The sequence below is a fragment of the Megalops cyprinoides genome, chromosome 10, assembly GCF_013368585.1.
Source record: "Megalops cyprinoides isolate fMegCyp1 chromosome 10, fMegCyp1.pri, whole genome shotgun sequence".
Taxonomy (NCBI): domain Eukaryota; kingdom Metazoa; phylum Chordata; class Actinopteri; order Elopiformes; family Megalopidae; genus Megalops; species Megalops cyprinoides.
In genome coordinates this window covers 26,149,541-26,174,084 of record NC_050592.1, presented here as the reverse complement: position 1 = coordinate 26,174,084, position 24,544 = coordinate 26,149,541, and the positions used below count along the sequence as shown (strand labels likewise).

Below are 24,544 nucleotides of genomic sequence, written 5' to 3'. Positions count from 1 at the left end.
ATCAATTATGGTCTGTAATTATACACACTTGAAGGAGAGGGACAATTTGGCATCACGGATCTGTAAAGAATGAGATCTTCAGAACTCGTGATAGCAGGGATTTTGCAAAATTTGGACCTGCCCTTGTCTGGAAGTCTCTCCCAAGTATGTTTCGGAGACTGTTTGTAGCTGTAAGTGTGATCTCTCCACTGCGGTACAACGGAGACCGTTTTATGAAAGCTTCTCAGAAATCCTCACCATTCGAACACGCCTGGCTTAATTGGCCTTCGTCTTATTGTGCTTTTTGCCCCTCCTATCAAGAAAGCTTAATTTTGCTCCTCTAACTATCTAAATGGTTGAGGAGAGACAGAGATAGCTTGAATGAAAATATGAAGGAAAGGAATGAAAGAAGGTATCTGCCAGTAATTTCACAGGTGGCATTATTCAACTCTGTCTATGGCCAACAATGGCCATCATTCACGTCACTGTTTCCCTGTTCCACTCTCACTCAAAAGAATCTCACTCCCTCTCTCCCCTGTCCCTCCCTCTCTTTTTCCTCCTCCCCGTCTCTTGATCCAAGCTTTGCTCTAGTCCAATTAGGATAATTTTCTCTAATGTATCCATTTAAGACGTCGAAGTTTTATTTGTGACTACCCCCCCTCTACCAGAGGGGAAAAGGCACGTTAAAGTAGTTCAGACCTGCACAAAAGGCACCATTTTACACTTATTCTCTGAACACTACTAATGTGGAAAATAGGACTTAGAAGAGTGTCTGACACCACTGAAATAAGCACAACAACCTCACAGTGCCCCAGGAAATAAGGAGAGAGAGAAAGAGGGAAGAAGAGAGGGAGAAAGAGGGGGGAGGGAATGAGCAACGTAGTGACAAACGAAAGAATAGGGAAGGAATGGAATTAAAAAAGAGAGAAGGCAAGGAGTTAGAGAGAAAAAGAGTTAAAGAGGGGGAAGGACAGAGGAGTAGAGGAAGAAAGAGAGGTTGAGAGTCAAGATACTGAGTGGTGAGATGTGTGGAGTAGTGGTAAGGAGCAGGGCTTATAAGCTGGGCAGATTCCCAGGTGGGCCACTGCTGTTGTACCCTTGGGCAGGGTATTTAACCTAAAATACCTCAGTAAATACCCAACTGTATAAATGAATAAAATGTAAAAACCGTAAACTATGTAAGCCACTCTGGACAAGAGCATCTGCTAAGCAAATGTAGTGTATGTACAGCATAATTTCCTTTTCCGTTACATCTGGCTGCAAAAGACTTTGCCCTGCATTGATCTGCTTTTTCTGAGCTTGTTAAGGGCCATTAGAGCCTAGATCTCTTTCTGGGCATCATCGAACGCCCAGCAGGGGGAGCGTGGCGGGCGAGGTATGGCTGTGCTGGGCTTTTCCGCCGCCAAGCAAACTCAAGCTATTAGCATATCGTCATTCGTTACCATGGCGACACTCAAAAACACATATGGTCACTGAACACGCAAGGCTGTCAACTAACTGCCTTTCTCTAAGGAAGATGCCGCTACCCACAATTCCCCTGGACTGTGCAACCAAGCATCTGTGCAGTCTGGGCGTGACTTGCCTGACTCTCTCACCCGAGAGATGTAACTGAAGAAAACAAAAAGATTTAATTTACTGTCAGACCTCCTCAGGAAAAGGAAAGCGATGCAAACTGTGTCCAGAAATGTATCTGCCAGGTCTGTGAGATAATGAAGTCTCCTGTAAAACACTGCATCTCTGTAATATGAGAAAAATAAACTCCAAACGAGTTCAAAGGACGAGGAACTGCTGCAGACATGCACGCGGTAAACGCCACTGGGCGGGGGCATCAGAACAGCAATGTCCCTCTACGAAAGGGTCCATGTCCTTGGTCACGTCTCTACTCGGCTCTGGCCCTCCCGTGGTGGAATGAGCTCCCCACAACAGTCAGACCAGCCAAGTCATTGACCATCTTCCACCGCAGACTGAAATCTCATCTGTTCAAACTGCCTCTTGGTTCAACTAAGCCTGAAGTCTGAATATTCATACTACATCCTCAAAACCATTGACTAAACCCTCAAACTTCCTGTTGCACCCACTATGGCACTTAACAAAATATGACATGTCATGTAATGACTCCTACTATTGGATCTTGACATTGACTATTTATTATGGTCTCTGCTCTTAGTATAATTCCCAGCATTCTAAACTCTGAGCACTGCATGCACTTTTATACGCTGCCCTGGATAAGACCGTCTGCTGGATAACTAAACATAACGTGCATGTAAATGTGACCCACTCTTCGTGAGCAAATACAGATGCAGAATAATGGCAATGTTACGGTAGTGTCAAACAGGTGCTCTAGATTAGGTCAAATTAGAATATTTTTTGGCAGCTCTGATGCTTAAACATCATTCAGCTTCGGGTTGTTAAACATTAGTAGGGAAAAGTCACGGGCCATAAAATGCATAAATAAAAGCTGAATTAATCGTAGTCTTGTTGTTTTATATATTAGCAAGGAGAGCCAATCTCGTGCAGTCCTCTACTGGCATTCAGCTGAAACAACACCAGCATCAGCCCGAAAAAGGCTTTAAAACGTTCCCTTTAAATCTGCATACAATCAGAATGGAATCTCCAGAGCATTTTTTATGCTGCTCCATTAGTTTGTTGATGTGATACATTTTTATGTAACAGAGATAAAAATAGCATGGATTTATTTTTGATAACATCAGTGTAACTGTTTTCTCTCAAGCAGCACAGGGAGGTTGTAACAAGCACAGCATGGTTCTTGTCAGTTTAATGATCGCACAAAGCCAACTTTTTACTATCTTACTGTAAAGAGAACGGTCTGTTCAGACCCTCACGGGAAAACAAAATTTCCAAAAAAAAATACAGTAAATGACATTGTGAACGGCAGCTACACACTAAACAAGAAGCCAGCTCTGACCTGAGAATCTGACTTGCTCATTGTCGGTATAGGTACATGAAGAGAGTGGATGAGCAGGACTTTCCTACTTCAAATGTTTTTTGTTTTTTTTTTAATCCACGCAGCGCAGCGCCAGAACGAGAGTGTGAGCCTTCAGTTTCGAAAGTGTGCCAGTGCAGCTCTCTCTGGAATGCTACACTGTAAGTTTTATTTGACAAATGATTTAAATAAGATGCAACTAACAGCCTGTGCAAAACACACAGCACTGTCTCATCAACGTACAGACTACGTACGTATCTAGACTGTCCGTTCTCCATCTGTGATATAAACATACACAAAAACACATACAAACATACAAAAAAAAACACACATGAAACAGAAAAATAAACACGTACACACCCATGGTCTTACCTGTACGGCTTTTCAGAGTTATTCAAATTCACACACAGTGTCCTGAGCATTTACCTGCAGCTCGATACAGGATCTTGGGCTCGAAGAATATACAGGGGTTCTTGTCGGCGATGCAGGAGAGGAGAAGGCCTTTGGCCTGGACTGGCCCTCTGGGTATTACTACCTAAAGTAGGGAGTGGATCCATCAAAATGAAACAGAACAGCTGTGCAGCAACAAACCCTGACAGCACAACTGTTCACCAATTAAAAACCTGTCAACACAACTGCCAACCAATCAGGAGCCCAACAACACAACTGTACACCAACTGAATCCTCAGAATCCAATCAAAGGCAATGAGACCTCACAGTATGAATGCGTTTTCGCCAATTATCATCTCTAAACCTGAAGTGAGAAAAGGATACTGTGGGGGAAGAGAAGTATCGGACAGACTACCACAAATGAAGCCACTGTTCCAGACAAACAGCAAGCATCTCTCCCATTTTGCGAGTGAATATGGCATGCCTGTAACCTGAGGGACTTGTGTCCATCAATTATTTCCAGGAGCGAACGTTTATTAGGCTGACCTTTCATAAGGCAATGCAGTAAGACGACCCTCCGGAGAGCTTTATTGAGCGTGTCCGTCCACGCACGGCAGTTATTATCGCTGAAGTGTTTCCGTTACGCTTTTGTGAAGAGAACAGTCATCTTTTCTCCCGTTCTCTAAAGGAGTGAGCGTTGCCATTTTTCACACGCCCTGCCCTCCTCAGAGCATAAAAGCGAAATGTCAGCTTAATCACATTACAGCATAAATCAGTCCCCCTGCTGTGAGGGAGCTGGCCATCGAGCCAGGCAGATATCGATCTCTTAACTGCACATCCTTCCTCAGGGGGCGAGCATGTTTTTACCTACAGTGACAACTTAATGCCACACACAAATATCATCACAAATATCAGGGACAGAGAGGAGCCTGAGCTGCTCAAAGCAGTGGGACATTTGTGTACAAGACAGTGGGATAATTTTACAGGTGAGAAATGAAAATAGTTCTGGGTAAGTGAAATTGAGGTGCCAGATAACATGAGGGCTTGACAGTTACCATTTTTACACTTCTTGGTCCAACACAGACGTCTAAAGTCTGCACTTCACTGCATTTTCCTAAATAAGTTAGCTTGCGACACGCCAAGCTAGTTAGCTAACTAGCTGCCTTTGCAGAATAGCCTGCTTCAAACCATAGCTCCAATGTTTATAATAATAATTTCTACACAGCCACTGATAAAGGTACATCACCTTAAGGTTATGCAAAGGAGCTAGATAATAACCTGCTAGCCAGCTAGCTAAACTACAAGGAAAAAGAGAACAGGGAATTAGGAACATACTGTAACTTGTTACACATGGAGAACACATCCATGAAAGCTGTCACTTATCAAGCCACTGCACAATGATTTACAAGTTAGTGTGTCTTTCTTGTTTGAGGTTTAACTGGCCAGCTGCTGGTCTCTTTCCTACCCCAGCCTTCTATATTGGTTGCATGCGATGTACGACACAGCTGATTTTTGCTGCTGCCAAGATTTCACACTTTATGGACCCAGTGGGCGAGTGTAAAATTGTCCTTGCTGTAAAGCCCTGGCTATGCAGGTGGCTGGTGGTGGTGGGTGTGCGCGGGTGAGAGGGACCCACCTTGATGCCTGGGCAGTGGGCGAAGAAAGCCTCGGGGCTCTGGGAATGGTAGAGAGAGCCGTGCCCCACACAGCCCCACGGCGCCCGGATGGTCAGGTTCCCGCAGTCAAACAGGTTGCCTGAGCGATATCGGTACTTGGCAGCTTCATTTACAATCTTGGGAGAGATGAAAATACATCAAACCCACAGACAACAGAAAGCCAGTCTTACTTTCATACTTGGAGTTGACTCTCTGGTTATTATGTTATGTTATTATGTTATTATGTCACTGTTATTATGGAGAGAAGAGGGCTCAAACCTTGAATTTAGGCCACTGAACGCCAATTTCAGCTCTGATAGAGTTCAACGTAGGTTTAGTTATCAGAACTTGGTTGTTGCAGTTGACATACTGCATCTGTGTTTCACCTTGGTGTACTACTGTTTATTATAACCTATAATTGTTATTTCATTGTGCATACATCTTCATCCAGGATGACGTATATAACTCTTTCCATGTCGTCCACCCATACAGGTCATTCACTGAAAGAAAGCAGGCACAACAGCACTGCTCCACCTGTGACTGGAGCTGGAAACCTTTTGGTTCTATAGTTTACCTTGCTTTAAGAGCACCAGAGCCATTTAATTGGACAGAAATGAGGCGGCGGAAGAACACGGAGAGAAACAGATGAGACCACAGAGGCAGTGACCACGGTCACGGCGACACGCAGACACCCGTATCACGTTTCACACCGCTCCAGCACAGGGGGCGAAACGGGGGGGGACACGTTCGCCCTGCCGGTGTCACTGTGACTCCGAGCTGACCCATCTCTCTCTCCCCCTCTCTCTCCCTCTCTCTCTGGATTAGCCTCAGATGCGGCGGGGGCCGCCACGTCAGCACTCCCATCACCTGCTCCAGCTCCCCTCAGTCACTGCGGCCACTCTACCCAGAGCCTTAGTCATTTACCGGCAGCCCCAAACCGCACCTCCCCGTCACCACTGCCCCGTGTCTGTCTGTACCATTTCAAACGCCTCTGACCAGACAGTGTCGTTTTTCTTTTGCGTGTTTGAGCAAGGAGAGCATCTACACCATGGTGATTTTCTCTCTTTCACTGGCGTTGTAATGAAATAATAACATAATTACAGCACTCTTACAACTGCCTGGCAGGGTGATTTATCATTTATGCAGGTCATTTTAAGACACCCGCTGCATTATGGTATTATTGCATGTGTGTGTAATTATTCTCTCGCTGGTAGAATCACCAGTGTGTTGATCACTCTGTGGCAGATTATAATAATGCTGGATATGTAGATAAGGCAGGTGCTGAGGAATGCTGGAGGATGCCTGAGATCAGACGTGAGGAGGGAGGCTACTAGTTTGGTCACTGATCTCAGAACAGAAAACATCCCATCAAAACAGGGCGCAGAGAATGGACACCAACCATCAGCTGCTCTAATTGGAACAAATCAAATCTGGTGACCTGTAACGCCACCGCCAGGAAAGACAAGCAAGCAAAATAACGGCACACAGCCGACTGAAAGCATGGTAAAATTACAGACTGCGCCCACCTGATCAAAGGCAGGGAAGATGTAGTCGGCGAACTGGATCTCGGCGATGGCGGTGGCTCCCGCGACGGCTAACCCTATGCCGAATCCAACGATGCCCTGCTCACAGAGAGGGGTGTTGAAGACGCGGTCCTTACCTGGAGGGAGGAGCACAGGATATCATTACAGTGCCCTGACATAATTCCCAGCCCTAGTCACATCACCATCCCCATTTGTCTCTTCATGTTGGCTGGTGTGTACTGAGCTTTCTGTCAAAAAAAAAAAAAAAAAAAAAAAAGGCTGCCGTGTATCAGCTGCTTAGGGACTACACATTGGTGGCATGAGGAGCAAGCCATTCTCCCCTGAAACTGGGGGAATGCCATCCTTGGGGTGAGACACACATTCTACCCTGGATAAAGTATGGGAAACATGCATTTCACCTGACATTTTATGCAAGTATACAACAGCTGAGATTGGACCAATACCCAGCACTGACGCAACATGCCAGCCAGCAACCCTTCGGGGGAAATTGTCTCTATATTTTCAGTCCATGCCAATCGTTGTTTTCCTAATCTCAAATTAAAATGATGCAACTGAATTACAGTCCTTCTGCCCCCCTCCCCGGCTCAGGACATGCTGGGCAGAACGTGCCACAGCACTCGGTACACAGCGCTCTTTAAGAGAAATAAGACTCTCCTGTTCAACCGGGGGAGGGCATGACGCAACTACACCCCTCTCAATAAAGGGACAGAGGAGTTTCCATCCTCCACCCTGCAATTTAACAATGAGCCGCAGGAACGGTCCCTAAATTTAGCTGGGAATGTTATTTTTATGCACTGCTTTGTGCAAATGACCAAACTGAGTGCATTTTGTCTGTTCCAGAGCGCATGCTAACCTGGGATAACCCCTTCCTCACTGCTGACAGTCAGAAGTGCTTTCGGGTGACAGGTTTCACAGTTCTATTACTGTAAAATTTCTTAGTGATGCAAACATTGCCTGAAATTAACACCATGTTCCTATAGGAGTAAAGACTGTCCAAAGCTAACGCAGGATATAGCAGAAAGCAGTGCGTGCATTGAGGTCATTTGAGTACGCCATGATGTGATGGATCATTGCAGAATGTCTTTTCACACTGTGGGAACTGGGAGCAGTGCAAGGTCCGACTCGGCTGTCTTTATGGGAAACAGGACTCCTCCAATCAGCACACATAACTAACTAAAGGTTAAGAAAACACAATCATGAGCGGGAAAAAGTAAGCAAAGGAAATTAGGGAGAACTTCAGCAGAGATTTTTCTCCATATCCCACAGGTCCGTTTTAGACTTTCTACAAGATGCCTGCTCCTCTGCCACCTTTGAGCGGTCACCTGAACTCCACCTGCCTGGGAGAGAAATTGAGGGGGGAGGCTGACAAGAGCGGCTCTCCTTCACACGGCAACATTTATATGATAATACCGCGGCTTTCAGCTGACGTCTGTTATCCATTTGCCCCTGACAAAGCATTAATGGGGAAAGGAGGGAGAGAGCAAACATCATGTCGACTTCAGGTGAAAAGCCGCGTGGGTGAGTTATGCTCGGAAGCGCCGGGCATGCGTCACCGCGGAAACGTATCGGTGCGCTGTCCTTCGGCCGTAACCCGTGGTAAAGGGTTACGGAGCTTTTCTGCTGCAACGTGGATAAAAATCTGTTCCTGTAAAAGGAATGACATTGATATAAATGATCCTCTGCAAAGGTCAACACCCTTGACGTCAATGAAAGCAAAAAGGCAGAAGGAGGGATATTTACTCGTGCTTGCATTGCGTAGTACTGCATTACCTAAAATGAGCACAAAAATTGCCAGAGCACTACAAAGCAACGTGGACAATTTGGGCACCATTTTATGAGAATAATTGCCTAATTAACAAACCAGCATTACACTGCTTTCTATAATTATTATTGAAATTATTATTATTATTGCTTGAAATGTACAATCATTGTGTGCTGAGATCAGGACATGAATTATACATTTTGTATTGAGCGTGACATCATAACAGTACAACACAGCTACCAGGGAAAGAACTCTCAAACCAGCCATACACACAAATACAATGACTCAACATTATTCCATCCTGGTTTTTTATTATTTTAAGAAATAAAACCAAAAAGGGTTACACATTCAATTGTTAGTTTAAAGTATTACTGGTTTCTAAACCTGGGACAGACATTCATATTGTCAATGTGATTTCATGCCAACATAAAACTGAAATGGGAGGGGGGAAAAAAATCAATTATACATTCAGGACTGCATGACTAACCACATAAATTCAATTCAAATTTACTGGAAGTTTACACACATTTAAAATAAATATCATTAGATTAAGGCGCGTGCACACCTACTGCATACACCCACATGCGGAGACACACACAAATACGACAAAATAGTTTCCCTCCTGCTTCTGAGTGCATGAGTGTACTTTGGACTCAGTCTGAAAAAGAGTGGGACTTCCAGATGGAACTTCACAATTGAGAGTGGAAAAGTACAAAAAAAAAATACATCAATAACTGCAGCATTAAAACGAAATTCACTTTAAAGCCCAGGGCTGGATGTATACAGTGAGAATCAACCCAGAGATCCAGCTCACGTCTTTGTTTGAGAATTACACCCGAAAACCAGACAGGCATCCAAAACCAACAAAATTAAATAGCACTTTGTATATCCAGCTTTTAGTTCATTTCCAAAGAAACATCTTGATTGATATTTATCGCAACAATCAAATAAATCACAAGGCGCCAATGATGAGCCCAGAAAAAAGACTGTGCACTGCACATTAGCAAGGCTTCCTATGAGTGCTGTAACAGCTTGTACACAGCAATGTGCTTCCACAATCGCTCCGCATGGAGCTCTGTCTAATCCTCTTCATTAGCTCAGTCAAAACTCACTGGTCATCCTCAGGAAAGAAGCCCGAAAGAAGATAATCATCACTCGCTTTTAACTCATTTACACTTTTAACTCATTTCAAGGCTGAGATCGGACGTGAGGAGGCAGGCTACTAGTTTGTCTAGTGTGCAAGTCACACGTTGTCATTCCGTCCATATTGCAACAGCGTGACCTGTAAATCAGATCATTTTGTCACGCTACTTATTACACATTTCAAAAAGTAACAGAAAAGTTTTTATTTTTAAAAATTCATTTCCTGTGCTCAGCTACGTGTGGAAATACACCTGCCACGTTGGAGAAACATTTAAAAACCTTCCATTCCGGCTTATTGGATGGGCTTCCTGTGGAGGTGCTAAAGCCCATGAGGAAAAATGGTGAGAGGGGCTTAAAGGGAACAGGGCACAGTGGCTAGCGAGAGACGGCATGCCGAGTGTGCGCTCAACTACTTTCCTATGCGGTTTGTGTAATGGAAACGAAGCCATTCAGATTTTCCCAACTTTGCACCGTTAAAAATCCTGTGCCGTCAGAATCTGACGTGGAGGTGAGAACTTCTTAAACTGGACAAGAAAGACCACGGGCCACGTTCAGAAATAGGCTGTTTTTTTTTTCCTTTTTAAGCACTACAGCAGAGATCAGCACAGATCATTACCACACTTACGTACAATATTACAGACGTTTACCCTCTAGATGAACTGAATTTCTGAAATATACTGTAGTAGAGATAATTCAAACATGTATAGGGAAAATGTCGTCTGATGTACATCATCCTCTGAGCGAAACTCAATCACCCTGCACTTTAAGAATCAGCTCACCACGCTGCATGAATCAGTATGAGTCTAAAAAAAAAGCTATTGACAAGCACAGCCAGGTAAAAAAGAAAGGACTACTTAATGAACAACTCCTGCTGCTCCATCTGGAGAAGTCAGGAGGTTGTGGGAGCGTGAGTGAACTGTGGCAGCAGTTGTGTTATTGTAACTATAAACCTGGAGCCCTCACAAGCTGTAAATAAAAAAGGTTGGATCAATCCATGGTCCTTGAGGGACTATTTCAATTTATTAGCAGATCAAGAGTCCAACCTGCAGTTTTTGAACACTGTCAAAATAGTGCAGGTTGGTTCCTGATAAGCAAATGCAAAGACCATATTTACAACAAAAAGGTGCAGTAATTATGTGTTGTTTTCTGTGGAGAATACCCAATAACACCAAGATGTCCCATCTACATGTACCGATTTCCCCGACCCGCACGTCATTAGACCTGAACTGCGACCATTTTGCAGTGTAGTGCCGCCACCAAGTGGTCAATGTGAGACTGCATCTGACTGCACTTCAGATGTAAAAATTATGAACATAGGAGAATATGCAAATATACATCACGGCACACTTTCATTTTTCAGTTTTAAAAGCCCCACTACAAACACCTACACCCAAGGCAACTTGTACAGATCACACAAAGGCCATTCTTACAGCTGGAAATTTAGTGAAGCAATTCAGGTTGAGAACCTTTGCTCTTGCACATACCAGCATTCAAACTTTCAATCACCTGATCAAAGGCAGCCGACCACGAGACAAACTACAGATAATTTCTGCTCTCTTTAAGCAAACATTTCTTCCAGCTCAAGCTCTTCTCTTCAGTACTACATCCATTACACTCCATGTATGAACTAACTGGTTTCTTTAGTTGTTTGGCAGAACACTGGCAAAGTATTGCATATGACCGAACAGGATTCTTCAGATTTTCTGTTGAACACTGCATATGACCAAACCAGTTTGTTTTGGTTCACCGTACAGCACTGGCACAGTACTTCATGCCACCAAACCAGTTTATTAATGTTGTCAGTAACAGCCTGCAGCAAACCTTGGTAAGCCTGATCTACCACTTGTTACCAGTGTGAGGATTTCGATGTTCCCAAAGGGCTGAAGAAAACCACAACCTGCTTATAAGGCCTCCTCAGCACTCTCAGCTTCGGGCAACCCATTAACACTGCGCAGAAATCTCAACCACTATCATGATCACTATTGCAAGCAGAATGTGAACACAGTGCTTATGATGCTGGATTGCGCATTACTGGCTGTGAGAAACAAGATTCTGCTTTAATCATATATTTAATGTCTAATGAAAATAATGACTGTTCTTAAGGGCGAAGCTCATTCTTTCTGAGCCGTAAGCATTAGTCATGCTGCAGAGAAAGGCCTGCCGCATCAATGAAGGGTGAACCAGGAATCTGATAGCTTTTTCCTCATCTCCAACTGACAGCAGGGCTGAAAGGCTTATTGTGCAGGAAGAGGAAGAGTCTTCATTTTTTTTAACTGCTGACAGTAAGAACACGAGGAAGCTGGAGAAACGTCTCGGTTTGTAACTGAACTAACTGTGCAGTGAATTTTTATCACTGTGAGGGAGTCTGTGACACACAACAGCATTGTCTACACAGTTTTCACAAAGACGCACACGCATGCAGCCACAGACTCACCATACTTATCTCTGAGCCCCACGGTGCACCTGAACACGCCGCCAAAGGCCACGTCTTCACCGAAGATGACTGGAAGATAAATGGAGACGCCATCACTCAAACGGTACTGACGCCACTCCTTGTTTCACAAAGCACCCATAATGCACCAGGCAGCAAGCTGACTTAATTCTGCTAAATCCAGGACAGAGACTGACTGGAGATAGCTTTGATCAGCTATGACTGCTTCTTACACATTTAGAACTATCAGCACTACAAAATTCAGCATTCAAGGCCTTACACAGCCAAAATGGTTTTATTCTGTGTGGTAAATGTTGGAATACAGCACAAATCTTCACATTTATGTGTCTTTATGTAAATGGAATGAACTCCACATATACTGTGCTCTTTAAAATGTAAAATGAAGGGACCACATGGGCCCATCCTACCTGCAGTGGGGTCACTGGCAAGGGTGTTGTCTAAGGCACTTGTAACAGACTGGAACAGGTTCATCTTCTGCGTGGAACCTGCATGTCAAGGAATTTTGAAGATCTCAGTAAACTGCAAATCTAGCATGTGAATGTATACCATTGCTGTAGCTTACTAGCAAACCATACTTACAAAACTAGTTAATATCCCAACTTTTAAACCTTACTTAAACCCCCTTTCAACCAATTTTCTATGGGAGTCCCACTGCGCTCAACTTTAAATACAAATGCAAATTTAAGCAAGTATTTTTTGTCTCAAACATTGCCACAACACTTTTCATTAACTTCAGAAGGCCTAACCCCTGAACTCAGAGAACCAAATACATGTAACAATTGTTTAAATTTGTTTTCAAAGGTGAGAGACTCCAACCACCATCAGTTACAGTGGCACACCCCAACATAAAACGTGCCCCCTAAAAGAGATCAAACAGTCCAGTCTCTGATGGAAAAACTACAACAAACTGTGCAGTCCTGTTTTCAGTTCATAAAACTGAAGCAGACTGGACAAAAAAAAATCTGATGCACTGTGTAAAATGATGTTTGTCCAGACACTCATTTACAAAAGTTACAATGCTCTCAGATCACTATAACACACATTCCAGGTAAGGACTGATGAACTTCTACTCTAATCTGTAAGTCATAGCCTGTAGAAAAACTGTCAACATCACGATGTGTGTACTCACCCCTATGTAGTCTGCGCAGGCGTGGGGATATTTACAGAGCTTACCTGTACCTGTTACTCCGCTTAAAATGCACTTAACGCCTTCGCTAATGGTTTTTCTTCCATTCCTTTATCTTTTTACAAAATTTGGATACATAATAACAGGGAACACAACTATACTGTGTGTCAAACTGTTCTCAACCATGCTTGACAACATCTAATTTCAAATTTTTATTTAAATCTTCAGCTTTTCATTGTTTCCTAACTATAAATTCGTGTTGATGTGTTAAACAGCCGTTCACAGGTGGCACAAGCAGCTATTGCACCCCCTTGCGCCTTTGAACGGCGTTAAAATGACCATGAACTTGAACTCACAGCTTCAACTCGACTCTTTCATTGACAACTGGTTACTTGGATTTGACTATTTGGTCTGACAGCAAAGTAGATAAAATGTTGCATTTCGATCGAATCCTTTGAACGTTAAGTACGGAATTGCGACAGCAGAAGCTGCAAACTAATTCGACGTTTAGACAGAGCTATCTAACTTGCTAACGTTACCCAACTTAGCATTACCATAAAGTCCATGTCAAGACGCTCAGAAACTAGCTGGGAAGCGGAGCTGGAGTTAACTATGAATGCCTCGACAGTAGTCGTACTTTAGTTTAAGAATACGGACGTTTGGGTTTAATTGGAGCGAGTCCTTCTTTTCACAGAACCAAATCCTAACAGAAGCTGTCGACGATTAATTGAAAGACATACCAGAAAACAAGGACATCTCTTACCATATTTAGTTGAGACGGGGTCGGGCTGAAAGGTGAAATGAGCTGCGTGTCGTTTCTGCGTCTTAGCATGGGGGATGCAACTAGGAGACACCCTAAACAGCGTTAGTCCCAATTTGCTGTGCACACAGCTGTTCACGTTTGTGATAGAGGCTTTTGAGCCTGCAGTCCTCAACAGAAACCGTGCCGCCGCCGCCATTGCTGTTGTGTCTGACCAGGAAGGGGAAAATGACGTCAGTGACATGAGAGTAACAGAGAGCCTTGTGATTGGCGGAAACGATGGGTGGTGGTTTATTAGATCAAAGATTCTGTATCTTGAGGAAGATAACGCTCCTTCTTCCTCCTGACTGTTCTGCAGTTGCCCCCTCTCCTTCCAACACCGGAACTACCGTAACCCGGAAAAATGAAACGGCGACCAGAACTTCCAAACCCAATATAGAACGACGCAGAGTGCGTAGTCTTCTGATTAACGGTCTCGATTTCAATGATCTTGACGTGTTGGTATTAACACAAACCGCGCTATCGTTGTATTCTGTATTTCATTGACATTAAGAATGAATATGGATATAGGAAGTTTGTATGGGAAACTGAATATAAATTCAGTACTGCATAAATGAATAAAATTGTAACCTATGCAAGTCGCTTGAATGACAGCAATGTAAATAATGTAATGATGCGGGAATCCGACAATCCAACACAGCTGTGTCCTCAAATGCCCCCTTTATAAGCAAGGGGGGTATCCGATTTACAGCTTGACTTTTCCCCATTTATATTTTGGAAACACAACACATTTTGGTGTTTCTGCAGACAAACTGACCATTTTTATTTATTTTTCATGTATAGTGAATTTATTTGTATTTTTTTCCAGAGGAGCATTTACTTAAAACAAAGTGCCACAATGGCTAAAAAAAACTAAATACAGATACATACTCAAGTGTCTAAAGGGCTGAGTAACAATAGTGGTGCTTTTCCAAAAAATGATCAAGGAAGAGACATGCAGCTTCCAACAGAGCAAAGGTTGGGCATGAAGGTAAGCAGCTACAGAATAGCAGTTCAGTGTGACAGATTCCGGATGGGGTATTGGACGTGTTTCTCGGGGCTGGAGTGAGGCATGGCCACCCTCTGGAATGACCCCGCATGACCGGCTCTCTTTGTTCAGGAGGACTTATTGGAGCTCCTCACACATTCGGAGACGTCCAGCCTCTTGCCACTGTTACACATTTTCGCCAAGTTCTGTGGATGAGACCAGAGAAGACCTCAGGGACAACACAGGCTGCACTGGACTGGTTCATCTCACTTTTCTCCTCCTATCCCATGACCTCAACAGCGACACACTCTACAGCTACATCATCATTACAGATTACTTTAAAAATATTAATACCAGTAATACTAATACTAACCATATTACTAACACTATTACTAATAATAATAACAGAATATGTACTCACATTGGCGGCTCTAGCAATGCTGTTGGGAGACTGCAATGCTGCCAGCTCATTTAGAATTCTCTTCAGATCGTTATTGCTGGGTTGAACTGCAAAGACAGGGAATGACACACACACAACACTGATGAGACAGGACTGTCTAAGAGGTGTCGGGTGATGACAACATGTCAACTGTGCAATTGTCACCTGTCAGCTCTCAGCTGTGAATCACCCCCTGCTCTTGATCACTTCACCCTGACGCATCCACCATCCCAGTTTTAAGCATAGTAATCACCAGGCTTCATACACAGCAGTAATGCAAGACTAGCTGCCACAGGCTCAGCTCTGGTCATTTATCATGGAATTTTTACCATCACGAAGAGTGCAAATGAGACCATGCTGAGAGAGTAAAGGTGTGATTTAGTGTGTACCTGGCTCAGGTGAGGGTTGGGGCTGCATCTGAAGGTAGGGGTGAGCTAGGAGCTCAGCAACAGAGATCCGCTGCTTTGGGTTCCGCACCAAACACCTCTGCAAGCAATCACAAAGTTCACTTTTGAATTGTGCATGCAGTCTCACACACATACAGACACACACACACACAGCACATCACCCAAGTAAATGAGTGTTTTAAACATCAGAAAGACTTGCAGAGGGTAAAAGGGGGAAAACAGCAAAGACAATATCAGAACATCCCTTCCCTTTACCTTTAGAACATCCAAGAGGTCCTTTTCAGCAATGTCAGGGAATTCAATCTCGTGGGATGGGTCAATGATGGCATGCATCTTGGTGATCTGGTTAACAATTTTCTGGAAGGGAGTCCTTCCATACGTCATACAGTACAGGATGCAGCCCAGGGACCAGACATCCCCTTTCGGACTGATCTAAAAAAACACAAACACACACACACACACGAGTCCTCCACACTCACTCTTCCCAGTGCTTTTTTTTGCCAGTTTCAAAGAAAATCTGGTGCAGCTGCTCACCTTAGAGCTGGGCTTCCCAGTGTTGGATGACGTGTCTTTGATGGCTTCTGGGGGCATGTAGTTTAGAGTCCCCACCTGCGTGACAGACAACAGGTATCAACAAATTTACCCAGCCTTGACCCTTACCGCAACCATTATGCAAAAACAAAAGGAGCTGAAACTGATCCAAGGTCAGCCATTAAGGCACACAATTCAGAGCTGGTCTTACCTGCGAGTCCTTTACGATGCTGGTTACATCTGGCTGGATACGATTGGAGATGCCAAAGTCAATGAGTTTCAGCGAGGTGTTCACAATCATGAAATTTGCTGGCTTCAAATCACTGTGCACAATTCCTAGAAATAAAATACAATTTTGCATTTTATAAATGGCCTGTATACCACTGTCAGTGTATCGGCTCTGGTGTTGATTGTGAGCAGTGCAGCGTGTGGGTGCCTTACCGTGTTTGTGGATGGCTTGGACGGCGTCAAGCATTTTCTTCCAGTAGACCTTCCTCTCCCATGGGTTGACGGTCTTGTGTTTTCGCAGCCAGGTGTTAAGGTCCAGGTTTCCACACTCCATCAGCATGTAGATGTAGTGGTCTGTGATCTCACTGTAAAAAAAATGGTATTCTTAAACGGTTAACAGGTCAGGCCCTTTTAGCTGGAACATGGGTGATGCATCTCACATACAAGGTTCTCTGTATCAGATCTCTCCAAAAGAAATGCCCACTCACTAATCATACAGCTTGATAATCAGGTCACTGTACTGCTGCAGGTGGTTCAAGTGCTCAATCTCATTCTTGTAGCTCTCGATCGTCTGAGCGTCAGCCTCCTCCAGGTTGACATATTTAACAGCAAACAGCTGTTTCCGATGGTCCAGAACCTGGTACACCTGGAATTACCCACATGCCCCATCAGTATCAGTGTGGGTTTAAAAATTCTAGACAAGTTTGTATTTTTCATGTTAGCATTCGGTAAGCAATGTTCAGTGTGATCAATAAAAAGAATGCAGTAGCTTAACACCCATTGAGGTGCGACATCATCAAAATGAGCCCCTCATACCTTACTGGATCCACCTTGGCCAATCATCTTCAATATGAAGAACTGTCTGCCTTTTATGGTGATGGTTTCATTGGACAAAGAATTGACAGATCCCTAAAACAGACACATACACTTAGGCTCTGTAAATCATATGTGGTGTTGAATGTACAGTAAAGCAGACATTTGTATGACCCACCATTAGGGAACAGAAGAGTCAAGCTTCACACCTTTACCTGTGGTGCTGGGTCTGATACACCTGGTTTAGACTGTACCTGTGGGGTCTGTTGGATGTAGGACATCTGGTTTTGAGGGGTGCATGGCTGCTGGGACACCTCTACACTGTGAGGCACTGAAACTGAAGCCATAACTGGAGGGTTTCTTCTCACCACTGGGGTCACAAAACTGAGGAAAATAAAACAGGGGAAAATAGGCTGAAACCAGGTTTGCCAGTATCTACAGAAGATGACCATGTGAAGAACGAGGCTGAGGTGATAAAAACAACACTTTCAATCTACTTCTCATTTCCAGTGTCTGCACTTTTGTATTATGAACGTCTGCACTGGTTAGGGTTCTCAGAAATTAGGAGTAGTTTCTCTGTGCTAATACCAAAGACAGAACTGAGACACAAGACACCTCTATGAGAGCAACCTCACCTGTTGGCACTAAAGGCTTTCTGTTTAGGCGTCTCACAGGCGAGGGTGGGGTTCCCCCTTGCAGGAGGCAGGAGAGATGGAGTAGGCATTGGGTCAGCTGGCTGTGAAGTGGGCATCTGATTGGATGGAAACCGTTTATCCTGAAGGTGAAGGGACAGAAAGGGTTCAGAAACTCTGTGTGGTTGAAACAGAGCATCGAACCTGTGTCAGCACCAAGGGAAGAGTATGGCATAAAGCAGTTTTAATTTTCTCCTGGCCATCCAGCTCAAAGGTCTGATCTCTGAATTCCAGAAATTTCCTTTCACCTGTAATTTTAATCTGACTGGACTGAAGTTATGATTCTGCCCTTTGTAATCACATCAATTAAAATGTGTTTCATATGCATGTAATGTGTGCGATTATTTTTTTTCCCCATGTGTTCTAAAAATAAAACCGACCTCTGGGGAGATGTGTCTGCTGATGCGGGCAGGTATCTTCCAGTCAGACGGGGGATTACACACAGGCTTGTACTGTCCCAGGTTGGAGGACAGCTTTAACTGGTTCCCCTCCACTCTCTCCCTCCCATCACTCTGAACAGCTGGGGGAGTGCGAATAGAGGGATCCACTACAAGACAAAGATTTTAAACATTCAGAACTGAAACGTGCCAAAAAAAAAAAAAAAAGGGACTCTTACCAGTTGCCCAAACAAGGCATGTACAGTGCAAATGTGTAAAAACTGCACATAGTGTAGTACAAAAAAATCCCTCACCCGCCATGTTCTCCTTATCCTCGGTGGACAGGAGTTGAGTTTTCCCTGCCTTTAGATTCTGTAGAGCCACCTCCAGCAACTCTCTGGGTTGGGCGTTCAGCTCAAAGGCCCTCTGCAGTATCGAGGCGCTTTTCTTTGCGTTTCCTGTTGGGACAGATTGATAACATCATCCCAGGAGTACAGCCTTCTGTAAAGTAAAGTATTTGACACCCTCAAGAAACCCACCCTGAGAGAGCTTGAACTGAGCATGAGCAATGTGCACAAAGGCAAAGGTCTTGCAGTTGGTCCTGGCTATGATGAAGTGGTCCTGAGCCTCATCAGCATCTTCAATTCTGACAGAAATGAGAGAGAGAGAGAGAAATGAACATGCATTACACACAGTAGATTGACCATTCACATACAAGATACATAACAAAAAAGATGTGCAAAAGATCCAAAGGCTCCTTTTAGATATGACAACTTCTGACAGCATTCTGTACAATGCGTTTTCTTATTTAACTGTATTAAATATAGAACTATATTCCACCACTGCCCACTCACGCTTTCAGCTCTGCGAATCGGACCAGCATCCGGGCGTAGCTCTCATTCTGGCTGTGTTTCGCCAGGGGCAGGTTTGAAAACACTCGAGTGTAGCAGTCGATCAGCTTGCTGAGAAGGCTGGAGTCGGTGTGAGGATTCCCCTTCCTCTCCAGGTTGAGCAGAGATGTCCAGCACGACTCAGGAGAATTTGAGCTGACGACCTGGTTTATGTTTTCAGAGTAACCTAACCAAGAATTAACACAAGAGGTTTAAATAAAGGAGTGTCACAGCAAAAATGCGACGTGAATGTGTTAACCACTGCACACACCTTCAGGCTAAATATTTTCACCAGGTATTTTCACTTATACAGTACATCTGTCATACCAGATAATCAATTAAAAATAAAATGTTGTTATTTGTTTATTGTCTACACGCTGAATCCCACTGTGTTCAATGTGCCAGTACTATATGCACAAGGCTTAGCCGGAAGACAAAAATTAAAGTGGCACTAACTATCTTCCTTCATACATACCATGCATATCAACTGCACTCAAACACATGCCATGCATTACTTGTTATCAACTCTCAAATAAAAGGAGATTCAGGTAGATGTGGCCAAGTTTGCCATCAGCACATACAAATTTCTGCCACAGAAATGATGGCATTTTTAATGTACCCCCTTATTCTTAGCGACAAAGGTTTAAATCTGAGCTGTTCTTAGCTGGTATGGGAGCTATCGGTGCAGAACCTTTCCTTTAACTTGCAGACTTTGCTGTAAAGCATTAATACCAACCAGCATACAAATCACAGCAAACACACCCAAGGTGGACCACTGCTGACCTGCCCCTGAACAAATGCTACCTTGTCCTCAGCTGTTCTTCCAAACACAAGGTTGGATCCATCAGGCTCAGAAGGAACTGTTCAAAGTCAAAATGGATGAGGGTACCTGCAAAATAAGTTTGTTAATAGGCAAGGCTGTAGTACCGTCTGTCCTGGTGGACCCCTTCCTGTCTTGTCTGTTCAGGAGAGTTGTGGTGGAGTCTGCTGCCTCCAATGGGCTTGGCTCAGGACAGATGATGGATGGCTGCACGAGCAAATGAATGGCAGGGACACAAACACAAAGTCACGTTCAGAACAGCAAACTTTCTGAAGCACCTCGTGAAGACACAAAATTCAAATTAACACCTGATTTTCTACAAAAGATGTAAAGAATGTACGGAAAAACAACAACAAATTTCAACTTCCCCTCAGATCAGGGCTGTCAGTCAGCAGAGACACTGGCATCACACTGAACTGTACCTTCAAGCTGAGCAGACTGTAGGAGTCACCAGCTCCGCCGCTCTTCTTAGATGAAGAAAAGGTGAATGTGGGATTTATTCTTGATCCAGACGTTTGCCTAAAACAAAATCACTCCACTGAAGATAAACAATGTGATTTACAGGTGTGAGGAAGGGAGAAAGAAGGTATGCCTGCTCACCTGGACAGGCTGCTGCTTGGACAGGAAGTGTCACTCTTCTTCTTCTGCCTCTCATCATCATCATTACTGTCACTCTCTGGGATGGGGGGGGGCAGCAGTGGAACTCTCCCTGGCTGAAGAACAGGAGGAGGAACAATGTTAAATTCCACCCAGTTTTACAGTAACAACAATGAGCCACATCTGCTCTTTCAGTAACACTGCAACCATACACATCATTAGTAAAAGAATGGTTCATTTCTAAGAACAAGAACCCCTTTTACATGGGATAACCATGACAAACCACAGCTGCCTTTACAGAATCATAGCTCAAACAATGATCATGATCAATCTTACCCACTGTGGAAGGATAATTATGATAACCATGCCCATCTCAGGACAAAAAGAGTCAACTTACCATAGCACAGACTCTCTTTCTTTGTGGGCCAGGCCTCCAGACCGCCAGCGGATCCTCTTGTGGACCATTATTCTGATCCAGCCTGATGAGATCAGGGCGCTTTAACATCTCCACTACAGAAGTTCCACTACAGAATTCTGAAATCTGCCAGACAGCCATTACACTCAACCATTTATTGCTGAGTGCTGACAAAATAGCAAAGTGGAAAAAAAAAAAAACAATCAACTACTTTTGTGTGAAAAAACTTCTCCGAAATTCAAAACTCCAACAGCCGTATCGCTGAGGCCCCGCTCTGCATGTGTACCCGCTGGTATCTTATAGAGAGCCTATGACCCAAATGTACCACGACTTAAATGGAGCCACACACTTACCCTGGACAGAGTACACTGTTAAGCTGCAGGTCACCGGTCCCATCTGAAGTGGGAGTGGCTTTGGGAAACGCTGTGATGCTTTTCACAGGGTCTTGTGTGCCGGACAGCGATGGGACTGCAAGAGGGACACTCAGGGTGAGGTGACGTGCAACTGTTTTTAAAACGCTAAAGAGCTCGTTCCATATTCCCAAATGCACAATTCTGAAATTACTAGCCGTGTCAAATCAAGTGTTATGCTGAACTACTGCAAAAGAGCTAAGTGGCGAGTAATGACATAGCTGGATGATATAATAAATACTATTCACTGGCAGCCTTAATAATTATGACTGTGTGTAAATGTATCTTGTGCCTGCATTGTACAGTACAGTGTTAAATTAGTACTATAAATATCAATTACAGTACTAATTCAAAATATTAAATATTCTGAAAGATAGAAAAAGGTTCTGCTTAAAGCCAAGCACTTTTGGTGACCTCCCAGGGCATGCACTATATGGCACAAACTGTAGTCCTCAAAAAACTCCTCACCCGCCATGTTCTCCTTATCCTCGGTGGACAGGAGTTGAGTTTTCCCTGCCTTTAGATTCTGTAGAGCCACCTCCAGCAACTCTCTGGGTTGGGCGTTCAGCTCAAAGGCCCTCTGCAGGATTGAAGTGCTTTTCTTTGCATTTCCTGTTAGAGAATCATTTTAAAATTGGTGTGAGCTGAAGTCATTTCATGAAGCGGTTATTTAACACGGCCACTGCTGTTGGATGTCCTACCCTGAGACAGCTCGAACTGTGCATGTGCAATATGCACAAAGGAAAAAGCCTTGCTATTGGACCTCGCCACATTGAAATGGTCCCCAGCCTCATCGGGGTCTTGAATTCTGCAGAAAGGACAAATACACACATGTCACCAGCTGAAAAAACACAGCGACTTGCTCAAAGGCTGCAAAAAACACTCATGTTGACCCTCTGTGTAACCACCACTGTTATTTTAAAAATCAGGAGCTGCATGAAATAAATGGGTCTATGTGCTTTTCATGCCAGTCTTATAAGCCTACGGATTGCATGTTTTGAACAGACACTGATCTAACATGAATGAATCCAGGCCTAAAATGTAGTTTCATACATTTCCAAATGTGGTTTGTCCTACAATGATGTATAGTGTGGTTGGCAGTAATTTCTTTAGGTTAATGAGTTCTGTGCCTTCACAATCAATCAAGGCTGAAAGGTGAGGTTCAGAATATGGTCAGTAGTGACCAGATGATATAATCTATTTTAAGACATCAAACTGTAATTTAAAGTACAAGAAAATGTGCTGTGACCTGCCATGGACAAAATGCATTTTACTTCAAACCTGACTAGAGCCACCTTCTTTTGTGCGCATCTCAGCTGAAGCATATGAAATAGCAAGCACGTTAATAAATTGTTTAGCACTAGCCCCCGGAACACCAATGAATGATAGGACACTTAAAAGTTACAAGTAAAAAAAGTGATAAAATGATTACATGCGACACATTTCTAGGGCATTTTCCAATTCTGAATCATAGAGATCAATGAGGTGCCCTGCCTTTTCTCTGAAAATCACACTCAGTGCAAGTACAGCACAGTTCAGAGCACTGTGCTCAACAGCCTATATTCAGGGTTCCCACCAATTTTCACTGACAAGATTTAAAAACTTTTCTATGACTTTTCAATGACCTTTAATGAAATTTCCATGACCTTTCACTACCTACAAGTACACAAAATTGTGTACTTTATTCCACAAGTAGGGCCTAATTATTAAATGACAATTAAACAGCAGTAAATTGCTAACATTTACTGTCAATCACGTTGTTATCAGACAAATCCAGAGATGGCTTTGGCCTCTGATGTTTTCAATAGAATACGCCCACCTTGTAGAAAGAGAACAATGTGATCACCATGATATCTGACAACCAAAATTCGGATTTTGTGACTCGCATTAATCCATAAAATATACAATAAGATATACTCCATCTCGCATCTCCTACGCCTCTGGTATGACAAAATCAAATTCCATGACTTCTCCATGCCTGGAAAATGGGATTTTAAAATTGCATGGCTCTTCCAGGATTTCCATGACCATGGGAACCCTGTATATTAGCACAAAGTGATGCTGCAGAAAGAAGCCAGTGTTGACTCGAATTTGGCTCCTCGTCATATCTGGTTCCCTTCAGCTTTCAGTACACCGTAATACTTGTTCACACGCTCATGTACATGGGTTGTGTCACACTCTTTTCTGTCCCTGAAGAGATGACCGAATGTTAACCTCAGCCCAAACTATAACCTGACCTCTAATCCCAACCTTAACCCCAGAAGGAACATATTCTGATTTAACAATAGCAAGACTGAAAAAGGAATGTGGATTTATCAAAGAGACAGCAACCTGGCCCATCTTTACAGCAGTACGAGTACCACCCTGGCTCCAACCAAAGCTTCTCCTAGCAATCGTCTTACACAATCTGTAACTCCAAAATATGCTTTTCAACATAAGGCACTAAAGCTACACAAACAGCCTTCAAGAACCATCAATGTCAATCAGTCTACTAATTACATCACAGCTGCATTGTGATGTATATTGCATTTGCATATATTGCATGTAACTATTTATATTGCAAATAAATAATTATATCAAGATTTCACAAATAGTGTCAAAGGAATCTAACCTCCCTTGGTCAAGTGAGCATAGAGTGAAAGCTCTCAGTAATAGTTTTTTCCCCCTTAAAAAAAATAATTTCTGCTTACTCTTTCAGCTCTGCGAATCGGACCAGCATCCGGGCATAGCTCTCATTCTGGCTGTGTTTCGCCAGGGGCAGGTTTGAAAACACTCGACTGTAGCAGTCCATCAGCTTGGTGAGAAGGTTGGAGTCGGTGTGAGGATTCCCCTTCTTCTCCAGGTTGAGCAGATACGTCCAGCACGACTCAGGAGAGTTTGAGCTGATGATCTTGTTAATGTTATCTGTGTTATCTTCAAGAAAAGACAAAGAAAGAAAAGGAGCAGTATTTAATGTAAATCACACAATGAACTTCAAAAATGTATGCACACAATAATAAACGACTGCTACCAGTGCATAATCAAGGATGAGCCAAAAATAAAATATTCTCACCTTCAGTAAGATATCTGGTTTTAATGTTCTGTAGCTTCTGACTTAGCAAAGCAAGTTGCATTTGCCTGTCCGTGTGCTCCTCCTCTTCCAT

General features: G+C 43.5%; 2 protein-coding genes across 2 annotated transcripts in view; both read right to left on the bottom strand.

The window, feature by feature from the left end:
• Window positions 1–14,003, bottom strand: part of bckdhb (branched chain keto acid dehydrogenase E1 subunit beta) — a 53,535-nt gene extending 39,532 nt beyond the window's left edge. The window contains exons 1-6 of the mRNA XM_036539017.1: window positions 13,759–14,003; window positions 12,277–12,354; window positions 11,852–11,920; window positions 6,495–6,628; window positions 4,950–5,105; window positions 3,350–3,458 (exon numbers count right to left, since the gene is read on the bottom strand). Coding sequence (XP_036394910.1) covers window positions 3,350–3,458; window positions 4,950–5,105; window positions 6,495–6,628; window positions 11,852–11,920; window positions 12,277–12,354; window positions 13,759–13,999 — 787 coding nt within the window. The 5' untranslated portion in view covers window positions 14,000–14,003. The remainder of the gene's footprint in view (window positions 1–3,349; window positions 3,459–4,949; window positions 5,106–6,494; window positions 6,629–11,851; window positions 11,921–12,276; window positions 12,355–13,758) is intronic.
• A 717-nt stretch (window positions 14,004–14,720) lies between these two features.
• On the bottom strand, window positions 14,721–24,544 carry ttk (ttk protein kinase). Its single transcript, XM_036539646.1, has 24 exons — window positions 24,454–24,544; window positions 24,092–24,314; window positions 22,103–22,209; window positions 21,870–22,013; window positions 21,345–21,459; window positions 20,974–21,055; window positions 20,580–20,692; window positions 20,402–20,498; window positions 20,087–20,186; window positions 19,124–19,346; window positions 18,809–18,915; window positions 18,584–18,727; window positions 18,273–18,439; window positions 17,836–17,975; window positions 17,455–17,584; window positions 17,204–17,296; window positions 16,876–17,033; window positions 16,601–16,752; window positions 16,371–16,495; window positions 16,163–16,237; window positions 15,884–16,060; window positions 15,611–15,707; window positions 15,204–15,289; window positions 14,721–14,988 (listed from the first exon to the last, which is right to left on the bottom strand). The coding sequence occupies exons 1-24, from the start codon at window positions 24,542–24,544 to the stop codon at window positions 14,911–14,913; spliced, it is 3,024 nt and encodes a 1,007-aa protein (XP_036395539.1). The 3' UTR covers window positions 14,721–14,910.